Source organism: Orycteropus afer, unplaced genomic scaffold, assembly GCF_000298275.1.
Source record: "Orycteropus afer afer isolate SDZICR_OR568_19922 unplaced genomic scaffold, OryAfe1.0 scaffold00099, whole genome shotgun sequence".
NCBI classification, from domain to species: domain Eukaryota; kingdom Metazoa; phylum Chordata; class Mammalia; order Tubulidentata; family Orycteropodidae; genus Orycteropus; species Orycteropus afer.
This window is the reverse complement of record NW_006921686.1, coordinates 7174321-7197074: the sequence shown is the minus strand read 5'-3', so window position 1 is coordinate 7197074 and position 22754 is coordinate 7174321. Positions and strand designations below refer to the sequence as shown.

General features: G+C 44.0%; 1 protein-coding gene across 1 annotated transcript in view; it reads left to right on the top strand.

Annotated features, from left to right (window-relative positions):
• The window catches only part of TEX101 (testis expressed 101), a 6045-nt gene extending 4029 nt beyond the window's left edge, over window positions 1–2016 (top strand). The window contains exons 3-5 of the mRNA XM_007943122.1: window positions 266–448; window positions 1498–1626; window positions 1781–2016. Coding sequence (XP_007941313.1) covers window positions 266–448; window positions 1498–1626; window positions 1781–2016 — 548 coding nt within the window. The remainder of the gene's footprint in view (window positions 1–265; window positions 449–1497; window positions 1627–1780) is intronic.
• The last annotated feature ends 20738 nt before the right edge of the window (window positions 2017–22754 follow it).

Below are 22754 nucleotides of genomic sequence, written 5' to 3'. Positions count from 1 at the left end.
ATGGTGGCATGTCTGGCCTCATAGGAATAAGCCTTGGGCTGCTGATGGTGATTCTGTCTTCCTCTTGTGAAGTTAGAGGAGGTCAGAAGATGCTGCCTCCCTGTCCTTTTTGCAAGGGGGAGAAGAGAGATATCACATATCCTATTTGAATGTGTGAGTAAGCAGAGACATGGGCACCACTGATTGTTAGTTTAGGGCCTCAGGCTGGCCCCCCACCTAAGTTTAAGCTCACCATCCCATCTCCCTCCTTCCTTTCTCATAACAGGGACTAAGTCTGCTATTGTGGCTACTAAGGGCTGCACCGTTGGAAGGACAGCACAGATGATCTTTATGCAGCATACCCCACCCCCGGGCTTGATGGCAATCTCCTACAGTAGCTACTGCGAGGACTCCTTTTGCAACAACAAATACAGCATGTCTCCGTTTTGGATGCCAGAAGGGAACCCAGGTACCCTGGAAGGAGAGAGATGGATGTTAACAGAAACTTCATAAACAAATGAAGAGATCGCACATCTTCTTTTGTGTTCTTTCCTGGGTTAGGGCCAGTGGGCTACACACAAAGGGACCTCATAGACTGATTGCTTGTCTTTCTTTTTGGTGAACTGTTACTTAAGCAACTGGGGTCTAAACACTGCTCAGAGCAGAGGGACATCAGTGACAGCTAGGGTATAAACTGTGTTTTGTGTTTGATATGCAATAAGACGCCAGTGTAGGTTTCTGAGCAGGGTGGTGACAAGGTCAATCTAACAATTACTGGTTCCCCATTACTATGTGACGCTAGCTAAACTCCCTAATTTGAAATCAAGGCCTGTGGTAGTCTGTCCCCACAGCATTTCAGCTTCATTTCCCTTGTTCCTGCTCTTCTCTTTCATTCATTGTGTTCTCACTGGGGCTGATATTCAAAATACTTAACAATGGAGATGGTACTGGCCAATCAGAATGCATGCAGCCTATAAATTCCAATTCAGCCATACCTATGCCTGCCAACCGAACATCAACCCTGCAGCTGCTTACGTTCCCCAAATCCACCGAGCTTGTTCACACCTCCAGGCCTTTGCCCTTGTTGTTTCCTTTGCCCCACTCCCCATTTTCACATAGCTAACCCCTGCTCTTCCTCTTCAACTCAAGTATGCTTACCAAATTGAAAACACCTACCAAATTCCAGGTCCAGTCAGTTACTCCTCCATTCCTCTACCACTGAACTGTACTATAATTACTTACATGTCTTTCTCCTGCTAGACAGGGATCTTAGATGACAGGAAGTGTATCTTTTCATCTCTGTATCTCCTCACCTAAGCATAGAGTTTGGGAGCCTTGTTGGAAGCCCTGGGGTTCTTAAAACAAAAGAAATGAGTTGGAGAAGGGCAGAGAAGTTGCAGTAATGGGCCTTGACTAGAGCAGCGTAGGCAGGAAAGACTTGGGGAAGAGAAGGCAGCAAGGAGAGGCATCTCAAGAGACAGGACACACCCTTGACCATCCCTCTTTTTTCCCTTCCAGCTCCCAGTGTGTTAACAACCCTCTATTGCCCAACCTGTGTGGGTATAAGGACTTGTTTCAGTGCTCCTTCTCTTCCCTGTCCCAGTGGTACAACTCGATGCTATCAAGGCAGACTTCAGATCACTGGAGGTAAAGCGAACATGGGATAGTTTCCGAGGGTGGAAAACCAGACATCTGAGTGGGGAGGCCCTGATGTTCAGGGTTCCAGGGAGGAGAGAGGCCTGGGTTTCTGTTTGATGTCCTGAGACAACTCTTTGTCTCCCCCTTCTTCCTTGTTCCACAGGAGGCATCAACTCAATTGTGGAGGTCAAAGGTTGTACAGCCATCACTGGTTGCAGGCTGATGTCTGGGATCTCCACTGTTGGAGTCTTGGAGGTGAAGGAATTGTGTCCATACCAGTCTCTCACTCAAGTCCGAAAGCTTGAAAATGGGACCACCTGTCTTCCCATTTCAGCCTGGGGGTTAGGGCTCCTGCTGCTGTTAATGCTGCTGCTGCAACCACTTGTCCGTTGTTCGTGAGAAGGCGCTTCTGGTCCTGGGTCTTCCTTTTGACTGGGAGTCTTCTGACTGGTCGTCATCAATGAGTTGAGGAGCAGGCAGAGATTTGAGGGTGACTAGAGAGATCCTGTGGATGGATTTGACATTTCTAATAAAATTCCTACTGTGATTTGTGTATGCAGTGTACATGGGAGCCCCAAGACAATAAATAGAATTTTAGTTCTGAGAAGATGCTTAAAATTCGTTTTCTCCAAGCCACACATTTTTCAGAAAGTGAAACTGAGCTCTGGAAAACTTTAGCGAGTTTCTCACATGCACATGGCTATGGGCAGAGGCAAGACCAGAACTTAAATATTTTGACCTAGAATCTGGTTTTCCTTTTTCCTTTAATATGCTAACTTCTCTTGCTGGCTGGACAGAGATGTGTTTGCCTCCTCCAGAACACTCCCGGCCCGATCTTAAGGCTGAAGTCAGCTGTTTGGGGCTTCTAATATTTCCCTAGACGTATGGCAGAGCAAGAAAAGTCAGACTCCAACTTCTCTGATCATACCAGGCCCCGTCTCCTGTGCCCACTTGACATCACTTCCTTTCCTTCTCTGTTACTTGAGATGTTTTCAGTGGGCAGAGGGAACTTGGGAGGGGGCCAGAACTTAATAGATTATGATGACTGGGGGCCTGGAACTAATAGGGGGAAGATTTTGGTGGCGAGGTGGGGGGATTCTCATGCTTATTAATTTACTTACTTCTTATTCAAGAATACGTACATCTATCTTGTTGTAAGAGACTCAAATGATATAGAAGACATACAGAACAAAGTAAGTGTGGAGCGAGAGAGATGATACATTAAAAAAATGGACAGCTTTATTAAGGCTTGGTTGGTGTGTAGTAAATGCACTGGGTGGGAGGAACTTAATGAAGATATTATCCATCTCCTGCAAAGGACTGGATGAATTTGGCTGTAATATGACTTGAAAACCTGATGGAACACAACTCTACTGGGCACATACAAGTCACCCTGAGTCGGAATCAACTCAGCACAGCTGGTTTTGTTTGTTTGGTTGGTTGGTTGGTTTGGTTTTTCATTTTCGCTAAGTTCCTTCTGAAAAGTTTTCTGGCTCTGGCCAGCCCTCTGGGAGCCAATGCTCCGTTCCAGCTAATTCCTTCTCTTTGTCCTCAGGCCTCACATTGTGTCACTTTGTGGAATCTCCCTGAAGAGGGAGAGAAAGCACAAAGAAAATGAAATCTTCATTCAATGGTCTTGGAAAGAAGCATTCAAAGCCATGACTGTAAAACACTCTTTGGGGGACGGGGGAGAAAATGGTGTGTGTCTCACAGGACCCTAGCTTTCTAATGGTACTGAATAGAGTTGCTAGATTCTTCCAGTGAATGAAAGACGCACCTAATTGCAAGACACTGGTCTGTGACTTATATTGTTATTTTTTAAATTATGTCCATCACATGTCAAAGAATTTTATGCAACACATATAAATTTTTTCAGGCTACAAACAGGTATGCAAACAGAAGTATTTTAAAAAAACGAAAACAATTATTTTTATACATATAATAATTTTGTTTATAACTATACCCCGTTCTATGTAGTGGTAGGTAGAAACTTAAGCACTTTGAGTAAACTTAGTCACTTCAGGGCTTTCTTAGTCATATTAGGTTTAAAATCAGTCGAGTCAGGACTTTCCCTTTCCACTGTCATCATTCGGGACTTTTGCTATGGTGCTGGTGGAAAGGGCTGACTGGTCTCGTTTTTGTCTCCCATGATGTTCTCTGCTACTGATGTCCAAACTCTGTCCCTGGTGCTCATCTTCCCGCTGTCACCCCCTGAGAAACCTCCAACCCTGCCCAGGCATGGAGGGGCATCCACTCAGGCCCTCTGAGCTCTACCATTCCTTCCAAACCTCTTCCAACTGCTTTCGAGTCCCTTTCGGGCGCTTCAGTCCTAGGCATCTATGGGTGCCACAAATGGTTTGTGCTTGTCTACTGACCTAAAGGTTGGTGGTTCTAATGCCCCCTGCGGTGCCATGGAAGAAAGTCCTGGTGATCTGTTTCCATAAAGATTACAGCCAAGAAAACTCTATGGAGCACAGTTCAGCAATGGGTTTGGATTTGTTTGTTTGTTTGGCATCGTTATAGCTGACAAAAGTTCCCCAAGCTCTGGAGAAAAGGCAAATTCATAGGGACTTGCTTCCTTCCAGAGTAGTAGGTGGTGATGGGGCTCAGACTATGGGATTTATCATCCTCCTTTCCCTAGAGTTAACCCTGCCCAGGGACATAGACCAATATCACATATTCTCTTCAACTCCATTATTTCTTACGACAATCACAACATAAGTCCATTCTTTGAAAATCAAAAATTCCAGGTCCTTCAAATCAAAAGTTGGGCCCTTAGAACTATTGTCTCTGCCTCAATTTACATAGGAGCTCTGGTGGCGTAGTGCCTAAGACATTTGATTGCTAACCAGAAGGCTCTTTGATTGTCTAATGGGTCAAACCCACCAGCCACTCCTCGGAAGGAAGATTGGACAATCTACTTCTGTAGCGATACTGTCTCAGAAACCCAAGGAGGGGTTGCTATGAGCCGGGTCTGACTCCACGGCAGTGAGTTTGGTTTGGTTTTGGTCCTTTGAGACTTAGAGGTTGAACATGAACATGTTTCTGGTTCTTCGTATTTCTGTATTACTGCCTGGATGAGAGAAAGGGGTCAAAGGAAGTAATATAAGAACTGGGGGATGGGAAGACACCAGTAAGAGCAAAGTGCAATCCTGCCCCACATTTATTCCTTCCTCCATCTGGGTTCAGTCTGTCTCACCATGATATTCATTGCTATCTTCTAGTCCTTGTTCAAGGAGCTCTGGTAGCATAGTGCCTAAAGGCACTTGACTGCTAACCAGAAGCCTGGCAGTTCAAACTCACCAGCCACTCCTTGGAAGGAAGATGGGACAATCTACTTCCATAGTGATACTGCCTCAGAAACCCAAGGAGGGGTTGCTATGAGTCGGGTCTGACTCGACGGCACATAACAACAACAACAGTCCTTGTTCATGTTTCCCCCTCTCTGAAATTCCACCTCTCCTTTCACCTACCCATTCCATGAGGGCTCCCATAGGCATCTCACTAGCTACTCCAGGACACCTCTCCCAACTTTTCTGGCCCCCACTGATCTCCCTCAGCATAGCCCCAGCTGTTTCCCGTAGGTAGTATTGTAACAGCACACAGTAACAGGAAGCTAACAGATCCTCAGGGACAAGCCGTGTTTCCTACAGCTTTGCAACTTAACAGCACGCATAAAATGGAACCAGGAACCAGATGTTGTGGGGGCTCTGGAACTGCTTATTGAAGTGAGTCAAACTTACACTACACACACACGCAGAGAGAGAGACATACCTCTTCAACAACTAAATCTGACCACCACCAGTTGCAGCCAATTATCTTAACCTTGATGCAAATGCAGAAAAAAGTGGAAGCAGATCCTAGAGGGTAGAGAAGAGTAGAGGCTGAGGTTTAGGAAGAATGAAAACCAAACCCACTGCCATCAATCAAGTCATTCAAACAGAACAGGGGGACACTGCATGGTTTAAAATCAGGAACCGTGTGCATCAGGTTGCTTCCTTTCACCACATTTGTTCAGTCTGTATGCTGAACAAATAATCCAAGAAGCTGGATTATATAAAGAAGAATGGGATATCAGGATTGGAGGAAGATCATTGACAGCTGGTGATATGCAGTCTTGCTTGCTGAAAATGACGAAGACTTGAAGCACTTACTGATGAAGATCAAAGACTACAGCCTTCAGTATGGATTACACCTCAACACAAAGAAAACAAAAATGTAGCAAATGGACCAATAAGTAGCATCATGATAAAGAAAAGATTGAAATTGTCAAGGATTTAATTTTACTTGGATCCACAATTAACATGTATGGAAGCAGCAGTCAAGAAATCAAATGATGTATTTCATTGGGCAGATCTGCGAAAGAAAGGGTTAAGGAGCCAAGATGTGACTTTGAAGACTAAGGTTCACCTGACCCAAGCCATGGTATTTTCACTATTGAAAATGCACATGCATGTGAGAGATGGACAATGAATGAGGAAGACTGTAGAAGAACTGATGCATTTCTATTGTGGTTTTGATGAAGAATAGTGAATGTACCACAGACTGCTAGACTGAAACCAAATCAAACCCACTGCCATTGAGTCAATTCCAACTCATAGCGACACCCCATTGGGTTTCTAAGGCGGTAAATCTTTATAGAAGTAGACTGCTTCATTTTCCTTCAGCAAAGTGCTGGTGGGTTTGAACCACCAAACCACTAGCTAGCAGTCAAATGCCTGAGGCACTGCACCACCAGAGCTCCTTATGGACTGCTAGAAGAGTGGAGGAAGTACACCTGGGATGCTCCTTAGAAGGGAAAATGACCAGATTCCATCTCTCATACTTTGATCATGTTGTCAGAAGGGACCAGTCTCTGGAGAAGGATATCATGCTTGGTGAAGAGGATTGACAAAAGGAGAAGGCCCTCAATGAGATGGATTGACACAATGGCCGTGATGATGGCCTCCAGTGTGGTAACAATTGTGAGGATGATTCAGGACTGAGCGGTGTTTCATTCTGTTGTACATAGAGTCACCTGTTCTGGTTACCTAGTGCCACTGTGACAGGAATATACCACAAATGGGATGGCCTTAACAAACAGGAGTTTATTCTCTTACAGTTTGGAGGCTTTAAGTCCAAGTCAAAGTGCCAGGCTCTAGGGGCTGGGTGAAAGCCCCTCAACCATGGGGTCCAGCTCTGCCTCCTGCTCCCGGCCCACTGGAGCTAGAGGCATTTCTTCACTCAGACAGCTGCTGGCTGCTGAGGCTGAGAAGCCCAGGTTGACAAGTAAAAAGGCACAGTCCCAATGTTACTAAACCACATGGCAGGCCATTAATTTAAGTCCATTATAAGTCCCAAGGTTGGCAGAGCATGCCAGGCTACTGAACAACAACACGGCTACATGCGAGGTCCAAGTGTGCCATAGGCTAGAGACTATTCCCAAAGCTGCTTCTTATGTATGGGAAGCAGACCACATCCCAAAGGCAGCTACTCAGCTGCTTGTGGTAGATCCCACCATGGAGCTGATTGCCAGTCTCATCATGGGGAATAACTACCACCAACTGCACAGCCACTCAACCAGGCAAAGCCAGGTTGACATACAAATTTAACTACCACAGTCACCTATGAGTCATATGAGTCAAAATCAACTCAATGACACCTAACAACAACAAATATGTGCATTGCAGTGTAGTATATCAATTATACCTCAATGAAGCTGCAGGAAAAATATATATATATAAGACTATAAGACTGTAATGGTTTTTCTGGTTTTCAGTCCTACCTTGAATTCTCTTTTCTTGACAAAATTTGGAGAAATATGGAGGAGAGACTGCATCAAGAAAATTATCATGGGTTTGGGGGTCTGTTCTACTCCAATCCACCCCATCTCTCCCCACTGTCACCAAGACATGAACTAGCCTGTTCTTAACCCAGTAACGTCTCTCAAACTTTGGCAGATCTTTTCCTTCATGTCTCTATATCCAGATCCAGCATTTGGCTCGAGAAGCTGCCACAGGTTACTGCACACCCATGAATATTCCTTCCTTGACTGCCAACCAGAAGGCTGGTGGTTCAAACCCTTCTTTCAGAAGGAAGGTTGGGCAACCTACTTCCGTAATGATACTGCCTTGGAAACCCAAGGAGGGGTCGCTATGAGTTGGGGCCAACTCAACGGCACATAACAGCATGGCGATCCAAAGGCTTTCCTGTATTCATTGCTCTTTGATTGTCTAATAAATGCAACTGACCTTTTACACTACCTAGATTTTTCTTAGTGTTATCACAAGAGTGAAGGCCTAAACCAAGAGCAGAATCTAGATATATATTTCTAGCCTGAAGAGGTTGAATCTCTGGTACTAGCTCAAATATCATTCTTAATTACTCTGATTCATGCTTTCAGAAGCAGATTCTATCTCCAGATACACTTCCTTTTTGTCAGCGTCAACCAATGTCTTTGAAAATCCCTTCATTGATTTATAATTTCACATTTGCCCATTGTCGTCTTCTCCACTCTTTCTATTACCATTCAGTATCTGGGCCTCTCAATCCCCTAATTACCTCATCTCTAATGACTTGTTCTTACTGTCCTCCTCCTCAATCAAATCCCATTGAAAATACTGTACCAACCTTGAAATCTCAATTGAGAGCCTCCACATTTAACTATAATACAAAGGAAGAGGGTAACGGAGGCTACATGGTGGCAAAGTTTTACATTACACTGTTGTTTTTGTTGTTATGTGCCGTTGAGTCAGACCCGACTCACAGCGACCCCCTCCTTGGGTTTCTGAGGCAGTATCACTACGGAAGTAGGTTGCCCCATCTTCCTTCCAAGGAGTTTCTGGTGGGTTTGAACCACCAGCCTTCTGGTTAGCATTCAAATGCCTTAGGTACTACACCACCAGAGCTCCCATTGAACACTATAGAATAATCTAAATTACCCAATTTGAATGAAACAGGAAATATAGATTGGGGGGGGGGAAGAACAGAGCCTCAGGGACTAGTTGAATTATGACAAAAGAGGTAATATTTGTGCCATCAGAATCCCAGAGGGAGAGGAAAAAGAGAGTGGGGTTGAAAAGGTATTTGAAGAAATTAATGGCTAAGCATTTCCCAAATTTGGCATGTCTTAGTGAGAATACTACTAGTCTGACACTCCTTTAGAAATGACAAAAATTTTATGTAAGGAATCAATTTCATTTCACAAAATGGGAATGCGCAGCAGTATTCTATAAAAGATCATGTTCCATGTGTTGTGACTTGCAGTAGGAAGCAATGAGGTTTTCATTTATAACTTTATAACTATATATATTTTATTTATAACTTTAGTTATAACTTTATAATGCAAAGTTAAAGTTTCACATTGAAGGGAAGTGCAGGGGAAAGAAGGAAAATTTGTAAGGACTTGTCAAACCAGGGAGCTCTGGTAGCATAGTGCCTAAGGCATCTGATTGCTAACCAGAATGTTGGTGGTTCAACCTACCACCCACTCCATGGCAGCAAGACTGGGCAATCTACTTCCGCGAAGATTTACCACCTCGGAAACCCAATGGGGGTTGCTATGAGTCGGAATCAACTCGATGGCAGTGGGTTTGGGTTTTGGTTTTTTGGTTTTTGGTGTCAAACCATAAAGTACCTTAACATCAGTTTCAATTTAAAAATATCTGAATAGAGTGACTTCAGACCTAAATTGAAACTCCATTTTAAATTAAGATAAGATTTTCATTTCTACCTTCCTAAAGAAAACCAATCTTGTGGTTAACTCCAGAGCATTTTAACTGCCTGCACCACCCAGGGACTCTGGCTAGATAAATAAATTCCATACAATGGAATATTATTCAGCAACAGAAGGAAGTGAAGTATCCATGCAACATGGACTGGCCTTGAAGACATTATGCTGACTGGAAGAAACCAACCACAAGACATGAAGTGTTAAAAAAAAAAAAAAAAAAAAAAAGGCAACTCTATAGAAACAGAAAGTAGATGAGTCTTGTCAAGGGCTGGGGGTGAAGGAACTTGAGGGAAACAAGAAGTGATTGTTAATGGGTACTGGCTTCTTTCTGGGGTGAAAATGTTGTATTATCAGTAGAGGGGCTGGTTGCACAACTCTAGGAAAAAACACTGAATTGACTACTTTATAGGAGTTATGTTGTTGTTGTTATGTGCCGTCGAGTCAGCCCCGACTCATAGCGACCCCTCCTTGGGTTTCCGAGGCAGTATCACTACAGAAGTAGGATTGCCCAACCTTCCTTCCGAGGAGTGGCTGGTGGGTTTGAACCACCAGCCTTCTGGTTAGCAGTCAAGTGCCTTAGGCACTATGCTACCAGAGCTCCCTTATAGGAGTTATAGCTCAACAAATCTTTTAAAAAAAAAAAAAAATAGTTCACTCCTTTTCAATGCTGAGTAATATTTCATGTATGGATAAATCACAATTTGCTTATTCAATAGATCTCCATGGACTTTTGGGTTGTTCCCTGTTTCAGGCTGTTACAAACAAATTTGTCATAAACATTTGTGTAAAAGTCTGTGTGGCTACATGCTTTCATTGCTCTTTGGTGAGTACCTAGAGTGGAGAAGCTGGATCATACGGTACACAGATGTTGATCTTTTTAAGGAACTGCTGAACTCTTTTCCGAAGTGGCTGTATCATCTCACATTTCCTCCTTCAGTGTATGAGCTTCAGTTCTGCGTATTCTCACAACACCTGAGCACTGAAAACTAGAAAACATTGATGAAAGAAATGAACGAAGATTCTCAAAATAGCTTCCAGAGTGATCCTTTTCAACCATATGTCTAAATCCTCCTCTCAAAGCCATGCAATGACTCTATCTTGCTCATCGTAAAAGCTGAAGTCCTTACAATGACCCACAAGGTCCTATATCCTCTGTACCACTCCTTTCCTTCTCTGACCTCATCTCCTAAGATACACTTCTCTACTCTACTGCAGCCACACTGACTTCCCGTTCCATCAACACATCAGGCCACACCCACTTCAGGACTTTTGCACTTGCTGTTCCCGTTTCGTTGTGAAATCTTTCACCTCTTTCAGGTCTTTACACAAATGTCCGCTTCTCTATGAGAGCTTTCCAGACCACCTTATCTAAAATGGAAACTATCCTCCTGTTCTGGTTACCCAGTGACACTCTGACAAGAATATACCACAAATGGGATGGACTTCACAAACAGGAGTTCATTCTCTTACAGTTTGGAGGCTAGGAGTCCGAGTTCAAAGTGCCAAGCTCTAGGGGCTGGGTGAAAGCCCCTCAGCCTTGGGCTTCAGCTCTGCCTCCTGCCCCCGGCCCACTGAAGCTAGAGGCATCTCTTTACTCAGGCAGCTACTGGCTGCTGAGGCTCACAAGCCCAAGGTCGACAAATAAAATGGCACAGTCCCGATGTTACCAAACCACACGGCAGGCCATTCATTCAAGTCCATTGTAAGTTCCAAGGTCAGCAGAGCATGGTAGGCTGCTGAACAATAACACAGCTACATGCAGGGTTCAAGCATGCCATAGGCTAGGGACCATTCCCAAAGCTGTTTCTTATATACAGGAAGCAGACCACATACCCAAAGGCCGCTACTCAGCTGCTCACAGTAGATTCCACCATGGAGTTGATTACCAGTCTCATGATGGGGAATACTACATCCAGCTGCCCAGCCGCTCAACCAGGCCCAGCCATGTTGACACACAAACGTGCTGACCACCACACCTCCCCCACCCAAACACTCCCTCTTGCCTTTTTTCTCGTCTGTGTACTTATCATCATCTGGCATCCTGTCTCAGTTCTCTAGACCAGTCGTAGCAAAATAACACCAAGTAGTGGCTTAAAAGAATGACTCTCTGAACAGACATTTATTTACTCACAGTTTAGGATTTCAGCCACATTGATTCCTCCTGTGAGCCTCATTCCTGGTTTCTGGTAACCACCTGCAATCCTTAGCTTTCCTTTGCTGTTTATAGATGCATTGGTGACATCTTCCCTGTGTGTCTCTGTCTATTTGCTCTTTTTAGAAGACAGCACTCAGAAGAAATTAAGTTTGAGACCCACCCTACATGGATATGATCTCATCAACATAACCAAAAAAAAACCCTATTTCCGAACCTGGGAGCTCTGGTAACATAGTAGCTAAGGCACTTGACTGCTAACCAGAAGGCTGGTGGTTCAAACTCACCAGTCACTCCTCAGAAGGAAGATGGGGCATCTACTTCCGTAATGATACTGCCTCGGAAACCCAAGGACGGGTCGCTATGAGTTGGGTCTGACTTGACGGCACATAACAACAACAACAACAACATTTCTGAACATGGTCCTATTTACAGGACTGCAACGTGCGTTTGGGCCACAGTCCAATCCACACCACATACCACACTCCATACTTGCTCATGGTGTTTATCATCTTCTTCCTTGGAAAACAAGCTTTGGGAGAGCAGGGATGTCTGTCCTTGGCTGCAGCCCCAGTGACTAGAACAGTGGCTGGAATGGGTTATGTGCCAGTAAATGTTTATTGAACAACTTGGGTCATATTGTCTTCCACTCTGTGTCCTTGGCCACTGCACGGTTCCTCCAGGGCCCAGATGGAATGTCATTGTCTACTATTGATTCCTACTCATGGTGACCCCATGGGCCAGAGTAGAGCTGCACAGTCTCCCAGGCACGTGCCCCAGGAGCGGGCTACCAGGTCTTTTCTCCTTTGCACCCACTGGCTGGGTTCGATGCCAGACTTCTCAGTTAGCACTGAACTGTTTTGCCAGCAGGGCTCCTTCCACATATGGTAATTAGGAAAGAAAGTCTTATTTATCAAAAGAAAGGAGAGAGAGAGAAAGAAAGAAAGAGGGAGGAAGGGAGAAAGGGAAAGGAAAGGAAATTACCCTAAGGGAAGAGAGGTAGGCCCCTAGCCTAACAATGCACACAGTCCCAGGGACACTATGCAGCAGCTTAGTCTGTGTGAATGATGCACCCTAGGTCAGAATTCCGGGAGCTCTGGTAGCATAGCGGCTAAGAAACTTGACTGCTAAGCAGAAGAAGGTTGGCGGTTCAAACCCACCAGACACTCCTCGGAAGGAAAGTTGGGCAATCTACTTCCGTAGTGATACTGCCTCGGAAACCCAAGGAGGGGTCGCTATGAGTCGGATCCGACTCCATGGCAGTGCGTTTGTGTTTTTTTGTGTGTGTGTAAATATCAGAAACAGGCAAATCTAATCTGTGAGATAAAAATAGTTAACGCTAGGGTGGTATTGACTGCAAGAGAACACAAAGGAACTTTCTGGAATGACTGCACTGGTCTCTACCTTCATCTAGGGGTTACATGGATGCATGTTCTGTTAGGTGCCATCCACGCGGCTCCAAGTCATAGCGACCCTATTACACCGCCTGGTCCCGTGCCAACCTCACAATCTGCTAAGCTTGAGCCCATCTTGAGCCACCGTGTCAATCCATGTCACATGGACGTATGTATACATATATAAAAATTCATAGAGCTGCACACTTCAGTTTTGTGCAATACATTATGCTACAATTTTTAAAAGTTAAATTTTAAAAATTAATAAAAAGAGAATAAATGAGTAGCATGTCAGTGCGTAATAACCGAATGCAGGACGGCTCTGAATGAGCGCACGCGCCAGGAAGAACTGGACCCGGGTGCTCAGATTCCCTCTGTCACCACAAGGTGGCGATCTCCTCCAATTCCAGTTTCCTGGGGCGAGACCTCTGGAAAAACTAGTCCCATGGCAGTGCCCTTTTCCGAAACAGACAGTTGCACATGGTGAACATAATTAATATCACTGAATTGCACGCGGACGTTTTGTTTTATATAAGTATATACCTTTTAAAGTGATTATTGTTAGTGTTGAATTAATTCAATATCATGAGGCTCTTAGAACCTCACCTGGTGCTGAATAATTGCTCAAAGTCCTTATTATCTGAATGAATATTCAGAGATGAAGTCTCAGTGACCAATAGGCAAAGACCTGCCATCCATGTCCTCAGGGCCCAAAAGGGTGCAGCAGCCTGGCTAAGCTGGAGGTACAACTTCCTGTGCTGGCTTCCGGGTTCTTGTCCAGATCTGATGGCCCCTTATACCCAGCACAGCCCGTGCCGGCCCAGATCTGTGGCCCAGGGGGCATCACAAGTCTTTCTGCAAGTACCAGAGCTATGTGCTTCAATGTGGTGGGCCAACAATGCCCTCCCAAAGATGTCCACATCCTGAGCTGGGGCCCATGGCCCCAGGGCACATCGAGCCCAGTTGGCATAACATACTGCACAAAAACATTGTTCCACATCCTACTTTGGTGAGTAGCGACCAGAGTCTTCAAAGCTTTCCAGTGGCCATGTAGGTGCAACAAAGGGTCTCTCCTCATCCAGAGCAAAGAAGAATGAAGAAAACCAAAGATGCATGGAAACAATTAGTCCAAGGAACTAGCAGACCATGTGAACCTCACCCTTCTGGACTATAAGACCAGAAGAACTAGATGGTACCCAGCTACCACTGTCAGCCACTAAGAGTGGGGGTCAGAGCAGGAGATCCTGGATAGAGTGAGAGAACAATGTGAGAAAACAAAACTCAAAATCGTTTTAAAAAAAAATTGGCTTTGCTGGTCTGAAAGAGCCTGGTGAACCCCCTGAGACTATGGCTCCTAGCTGCCCTTCAGGTCTGGAACTGAACTCACTCCTGTGGCTTCCAGCCAAATAATAGCCAGGCATATGGGCTGAACATTTGCATCAGGTAGATACACTCCTTAGAGTGATCAGTCATGGGGGAACGGAAGGGCAGTGTTTGCTCAGGGGACAGGAACGCATAGAGAAGGACACAGGGAGAGGTGACTACAGGGAGGAAGTGGGAAGAGAGCTGTTACATTGTGGGGAATTGCAGCCAGTGTCATGAAACAAAATGTGCATGAACTGCTGTGTGGAAGATGAATTTGCTCTGTGAACTTCCATCCAATTCATAATTTAAAAAAAAATAATAAAGATGTCCACATCCTAAGCCTCCAACGTGTGACTATGTTACCTTACACAAAGGATCTTTACAGACATAAGTAAGTTCAGAATCTTGAGACCTCCATGGATTACCTTGTATTGTATGGGTGCGCTCGATATAATCACAAAGGGTCTCATAAGAGGAGAGGGAGCAGGAGGCTCAGAGGTAGGGTAAGAGGCATGAGAATGGAAGCAGAGGTCGGAGTGACGTGGCTAGGAGCCAAGGAGCGCAAGTGGCCTTTAGAAGCCAGAGATGGTGGGGAACAGAGTCTCCTACAGAATCTGCAGCAGGAGGCTGAAGGTCATACGTTATGACCTTCATTTGCACTCCTGGCTATAGACCTGGCAGAAATGCAGACACATGGCCACCAAAGGACCAGAGCAAGAATGTTCCCAGCAGCACCATTTGGAAATGGCCCACATTGGAAATGCCAAAATGCCTATCAATGGTAGAAGAGATGGATAATTCCATATTCATGCTGGAGAACACTGTACAACAACGAGAGTGAGTAAGCTGTCAGCGCAGCATCGCGGACAAACCTCACAGAGGTAATGCTGAGAAAGAGAAGCCAGACACACACAGAGCACGATGCCATTTCTATGAGCACAGGCAAAACTAATCTATGCAGCTGGCACTCTTCCCCTTGGGGAGAGAGTGAGTGGAGTGAGCACAGGGGAGACTCTGGGGCCACGTGGGTCACGCTTCCAGTATGAATCTGGGTGCTGCCTCCATGGGTGTGTTCAGTTCAAGAGAATTTATCCCAGCTGTACACTTAGGAGATGTGTTCTTCTCTAGACTGATACTTCAATAAGAAGAGTCATTACAAAAATATATTTAATAAAAACATATTTAATAAAAGTCACCTTCGTTGCTTTGTAAGAATTTCCTTTCCAAGAGACAATCAAAGCTACCAGTGACTTGTGGAATCCATGGAAATCATGTGTGCTTACACAAGCACACATATACACAATGCACACATCAACACATATGCACACGCATATATATATGCACACAATTGTACACACATACACCATATATGCATGGGAAATGCACACATATACCTAAATACATATGAACATGCAAGTAAACACACTACACACATATGCACACATATACAAATATGCACATACACACATACACACACCACACATACACACACACTCATGCATCTGCAGCTTTGTCAGTTCTGGCAAGAGCACTGATTCCCTCCTTCCTAGAACCCTGGAGTTCCAGAAATTTCTTTAAATTCTCTGGAAAGTTCCTAGAAAATGCTGGTGGAAGGTCATCATCCTTGATGCCATTACTTCTGCTGGCAACAGCCATTTTGATGCATTTGTAATGTATCAAGTGAGCTAAACGGGAACTATTTTTCCCAGAATTCCTTGCTTTACATGTTACTGACTTTGTCAGGTGCTGTCAAGTTGGCTCCAACTCATAGCGACCCCGTGTCCAACAGAACAAAACACTGCCCGGTCCCGTGCCAGCCCCACGATCCTTGCTATACCTCAGCCCATCGTTGCAGCCGCTGTGTCAACACACCTCATTGAGGGCCTTCCCCTTTTTTGCTGACCCTGCACTTTACCAAGCATGACATCCTTCTCCAGGGAATGGTCTCTTCTGACAACATGACCAAAGTAGGTGAGACGAAGTCTGGCCACTCTCTCTTCCAAGGAACATTCCGGCTGCACTTCCTCCAGGACAGATTTGTTAGTTCTTCAGTATTCTTTGCCAGCACCACAACTCAAAAGCATCAACTCTTCTTCGGTCTTCCTTGTTCACCGACCAGCTTTCACATGCATATGACGCTATTGAAAATACCATGGCTTGAGTTAGGTGCACTTTAGTCTTAAAAGAGACATCTTTGCTCTTCAGCACTTCAAAGTGGTCTTTTGCAGATTTGCCCAGGCAATACAACGTCTGATTTCTTGACTGCTGCTTCCATTGGGGGAGCTCTGGTGGCATAGTGCTTAAGGCATTTGACTGCTCATCAGAAGGCTAGTGGTTCAAACCCACCAGCCACTCCTTGGAAGGAAGTTTGGGAAATCTACTTCCATAGTGATATCACCTCGGAAACCCAAGGAGAGGTCGCTCCAAGTAATATGAAATCTTTGATAACTTCAATTTTGTTCTCCATTTAACGTGATGCTGCTTATTGGTCCAATTGTGAGGATTTTTGTTTTATGTTGAGGTATAATCCATATTGCAGACTGTAATCTTTAATAGTCATCAGTAAGTGCTTCAAGTCATCTTCACTTTCAGCAAGCAAGAGTGTGCCATCAGCATAACACAGGTTGTTAATGAGTCTTCCTCCAATCCTGATGCCTCTTTCTTCTTCATGTAGTCCAGCTTCTCAGATTATATGCTTAGCAAACAGATTGAATAAGGATAGTGAAAGGATACAACGCTGATACACTCCCTTCCTGATTTTAAACCATGCAGTATCCTCTCGTTCTGTTTGAACGACAGCCTCCTGGTCTATACATTGGTTCCTCATGAGCACGATCAAATATTCTGGAATTCTCACTCTTCTCAATGTTATCCATAATTTTTTATGACCCACACAGTTGAACACCTTTGCATAGTCAATAAAACACAAGTAAATATTTTTCTGGTATTCTTTGCTTTCAGCCAAGGTCAGTCTGACATCAGCAATGATACCCCTCATCCTACATCCTCTTCTGAATCCAGCTGGAAGTTGTCTGTCAATATATTGCTGCAATCATCTTTTAATTTTCTTCAGCAAAATTTTACTTTTGTGTGACATTAATGATATTGTCCAATAATTTCCACATTCTGTGAGATCACCTTTCTTTGGAATAGATACAAATACGGATCTCTTCCAGTCAATTGGCCAGTAGCCGTCTTCCAAATTTCTTGGCATAGATGAGTAAACACCTCCAGCACAGCATCTGTTTGTTGAAACATCTCAATGGGTGTTCCGTCAATTCCTGGAGCCTTGTTTTTCGCCAATTCCTTCAGAGCAGCTTCAACTTCCTCCTTCAATACCATTGGTTCTTGATCATATGCCACCTCCTGAAATAGATTAATGTTCACCAGTTCTTTTTTGTACACTGACCTGTGTGTTCCTTCCATCTTCTTTTGATGCTTCCTGCATCATTCAGTACTTTGCCCATAGAATCTTCCAATATTTCAACTTGAGGCTTGAATTTTTTCTTCAGCTCTTTCAGCTTGAGAAATGCCAAGCATGTTCTTCCTTTTTGGTTTTCTAACTGCAGGTCTTTGTACATTTTATTATAATTGACTTCTCTTTTCAAGCTGCTCTTTGAAATCTTCTGCTCAGCTCTTTTACTTTGTCATTTCTTCCATTTGCTTTAGCTACTCTGTGCTCAAGAGCAAGTCTCAGAGTCTCTTCTGACATGCATTTTGGTCTTTTCTTCCTTTCCTGTCTTTTTAATGACCTTTTGCTTTCTTCATGGATGATGTTCTTGATGTCATTCCACAATTCCTCCAGTTTTCAGTCATTGGTGTTCAATGTGTCAAATCTGTTCTTCAGATGGTCTCTAAATTCAGGTGGGAAATAATCAAGGTTGTATTTTGGCTCTCATGGACTTTTTTAAATTGTCTTCAGCTTTACCTTGAACTTGCATATGAGCAATTGATGGTCTGTTCCACAGTCAGCTCCTGGCCTTGTTTTGGCTGAAGATATTAAGCTTCTCCATCACCTCTTTCCACCGATGGAGTTGATCGGATTCCCGAGTAAATGAATCTGGCAAAGTCCATGTGTATAGCCACCATTTATGTTGTTGAGAAAAGATATTTGCAACGAATAAGTTGCAAATTCTATCATGTGATCTCTGGCATCATTTCTATCACCAAGGCCATACTTTCCAACTACGAGTGATTCTTCCTTGTTTCCAACTTTCACGTTCCAATCACCAGAAATAACCTATATATCTTGGTTGCATATTTGGTCAATTTCAGACTGAAGAAGTGGTAAAATTTTTCGGTTTCTTCATCTTTGGCTTTAATGGTTGATGCATAAATTTGAATAATAGTAGTAGTGACTGGTCTTCCTTGTAGACACATGGATATTATCGTATCACTGACAGCCTTGGACTTCAGGATAGATCTTGAAACAGTCTTTGTGACAATGGATGCAACATCATTCTTCTTCAATTCATCATTCCAGACATAGTAGATCATACGATTGTCTGATTCAAAATGGGCAAAACCAATTCATTTCAGCTCACTAACATGTGATCTTTATGCATTCCATTTCATTTTTGACAACTTCCAATTTTCCAACATTCATACTTCATACATTCCATGTTCTGATTATTAATGGATGTTGGCAGCCATTTCTTCCCATTTTCAGTTGTGCCCCATCAGCAAATGGAGGTCCCTAAAGCTTTATCCCATCTATGCCATTAAGGTTGACTCTACTTTGAAGAGCAAGCTCTTCCCCAGTCGTATTTCAAGTTCCTTCCGACCTGAGGGCTCATCTTCCAGCACTGTATCAGACAATGTTTCAGGGCTAGTCATAAAGTTTTCCAGTAATATATCAGTGTTTCACTGCTATTCATAAGGTTTTCACTGGCCAAATCTTTGAGAAGTGGATGGCCCCTTTCTTCTTCTGAGTCTGTCTTAGTCTAGAAACTCCACTGAAACCTGTCCACCCTGGGTGACCCTGCTGGTGTTTGAAATACTGGTGGCATAGCCTCCAGTCTCACAGCAATATGCAAGCTACCACAGTACGACAAACTGACAGATGAGTGGTGGTTGCCTTACATAGTTCCAGTTGCTGCTACTGGCCATTTTGTTGACAGGGTGTAGTAGCCAGGCCCCAGCTACTCCAGTTTCTGTGGAATCTTCTACTTTAGTTTTTCTGCCTCCTGTGCCACATGCATATATATCTCTGTGACTAACAGTTGCTTCTGCAAGACATCCCACCTTTGGAGTTGGAGGATGAAGATGGTGACAGGCCATGCAGGCTCCAATCCATCCTCTTGAGTTCCCCTCATCCTCACAGGTTCTGGTTTACCCTCATTTCCTCCACTTCACCTTCATCTTTCCTTCCTGAATGCTTGCTCTCCTGACTTCATTTTCTAGCACCAAACACAGAAACAGCAGCCTTGCATAGACTGTCTGACCAGCTCCCAAACTGAATAGGCTCCAGTTCCTTATTCCATATGTGGTGTTTATGTTCCAAGATGGTCCCATGGACCCTCATCTCCAGTTTTTATATCCTTACATATTTAAAAACATATGGATCTCTGGTGGCTTAGTGCCTAAGGCATTTAACTGCTAACCAGTTCAAACCCACCAGCCACTCCTTGGAAGGAAGACTGGGCAATCTACTTCCATAGAGATACCACCTTGGAAACCCAAGGAGGGGTCACTATGAGTCAGAATCGACTTGACAGCAGTGAATTGAGTTCAGAGTTTTAAGTAGTTCCCTCCAAGATCCCTGAGTGGTGCAAATGGTTTGAACTTGATAGTCACCTAATGGTTGATGGTTCAAACCCACACCGTGGTTCCACAGGAGAAAGACCTGGTGATCTGCTTCCATAAAACTTATAGCCAAGAAAATTCTGTGGAGCAGTTCTACTCTGTAACACATGGGAGCACCATGAATCTGAATCAATATAATGGTAACAGGTTTGGTTTTCTCACCTATATTGAATTAGGACTGACCTATGTGATCAATTTTTGAATACTGCAGAAGTGACTGTGTGTGATTTCCCAGGCTAGATCCTAAAGGATATTACCATGTCCACATTGGACTTACACATTGTTTGCTCTGGGAGAAGCCAACTGCTGTGTCAGGAGGACACTCAAGCATCCTTTGGAGAGGCCCGCGTGACCAGGAATTGAGGCCTCCTTCCAACAGCTAGCAAAAACTGGCCAACTTTGTGAGTGAGCCACCTTGTAAAACAGATTCTCCAGCCCAATCACAGCCTCAGCCAACATCCTGACTGCAACCTCAGGAGGTGTTTCTAAACACCAAGCCAAACTGCTTCCGAATTCCTAAACCGTGGAAATTATGAAACATAATAAATGACTATTGTTGTTTGAAGCCACTAAGTTTTAGGGTGGTTTGTTATACAACATTAGATAACTGATACACACTTATATTCCATATTGGTTCTGCTTTTCTCATCGACCTGACTAAAACACTCGTCACCTCACACACACACAATTTCAGACTGTATCTTTCAGCTGAGTAGATCATAACAAATTATGGATAGCATTTTGAAGAATGAGAATTCCAGAACACTTAACTGTGCTCATGCTGAACCTGTATGTAGACCAAGAGGCAGTTGTTCCAACAGAACAAGATGCTTTAAAATCAGAAAAAGTGCACATCAGGATTGTATCCTTTCACCATACTTATTCAGTCTGTTTGTTGAGCAAATAATCTGAGAGGTTAAATTATATAAAGAGGAACATGGCATCAGGATTGGAGGAAGACTCATTAACAACCTGCAATATGCAGAAGACACAACCTTACTTGATTAAAATGAAGAATTAAAGAACTTACTGATGAAGATCAAAGACTACAACCATACAGGTATATGGATTACACCTCAACATAAAGAAAACAAAACTCCTTACAACTGGACCAATAAGCAACACCATGATAAACAGAGAAAAGATTGAAGTTGTCAAGGTTTTCATTTTACTTGGATCCACAAGCAACACCCATGGAAGCAACAGTTAAGAAATCAAACAACATACTGCATTAGGTAAATCTGCTACAAAAGACCTCTTTAAAATGTTAAAAAGCAAAAGATGTCATTTTGAGGATAGGTGTACCTGCCCTAGGCCATGGTATTTTCAATCACCTCGTATGCAGGCAAAAACTGGAAAATAAATAAGGAAGACCAAAGAATTGGTGCCTTTGAATTATGGTGTTGGCAAAGAAAATTGATTATACCATGGACTTCCAGAAGAATGAACAAATCTGTCTTGGAAGAAATACAGCCAGAATTCTCCTTAGAAGGGAGAATGGTGAGACTTGGTCTCACACACTTTGGACATGTTATTAGGAGGGACCAGTCCCTGGAGAAGGTCACCATGCTCGGTAAAGTAAGGAGTCAGTGAAAAAGAGGAGGACCCTTCCAAAATGGCTACAAGCACAGCAATGATTGTGAGGACAGTGCAGGCCAGGCAGGATGTTGTTCTGTTGTACATAGGATCATTAGGAACCAGAACTGACTCAACGGCACCTAGCAATGACATCTTTCCACCTCTCAGATTCTCCATGAGGCAGAGTAATCACCAATGCACCTGGGAGAATGTGATCCCTCGTAACAAATTATACTGTTAATTGTGTTGTGAGTTGCTGTCACATTGGACCCTTCCTCTTGGTGACCCCATGCACAGCTAGATCAGACTGTTGTGATCCACAGGGCTTTCATTAGCCAGTTTTGGGAAACAGACCTTTCCACCTAGGCCTCTGTAGTCTGGAAGCAACACGCAACCCCCAGCTAATAGTCGGGTAGTGGCTTCACTTGAGGTGCCTTGGCTGGGAGTTGAACCCTGATCTCCCACATGGAAGGCGAGAATTCTACTACCAAACCACCACTGTCCTCTATAAAACTAATAGCCAGCAAGTATTGAGTGCTTTCCTGTACACATGGCAAGAAGCACTTTACACAGGTCAACTCCTCTCATCCTTACAGCACTCAGAAATCAGTGCTTTTATTACCCCCATTTTATAGATGGGGAGACTGAGGCATGGAAAGTCTGACTGAAATGCTGAGACATACTTACTAGTGCAGAGCTAGAACTTTGAACCCAAGCACTTTGGTTCCACTACGAGAATAGGAGACAAAACCAAAAAAAAAACCAGTTGCCACCGAGTCAATTCCAACTCATGGCAGCAACTCCACATGTGCAGAGAAGAGATGCTCTGTAGGGTTTTCAAGAGTGTGACCTTTCAGAAGCAGATCAGCAGGTCTTCCTTCCAAGGTGCCTCTAGGTGGGTTTGAACTGCCAACCTCTCAGTTGAGCCCTGAATCGTTTGTGTGGACTCCGAGGACCACAGAAAGCCAGGAGTGGGAGGTAGCCTGTGAGCAGGAAGCTTGCTCACCTCGTGGCCAGGAAATGTGGCATCCTCAGGCTCCAGGACCTTGAAGCTACAGAGGCCAGTTGCCTTAATGCCCTGTCTGAAATCACTTCCTAACCCTTGGTACTGTCTCTACATACAGGACATTGA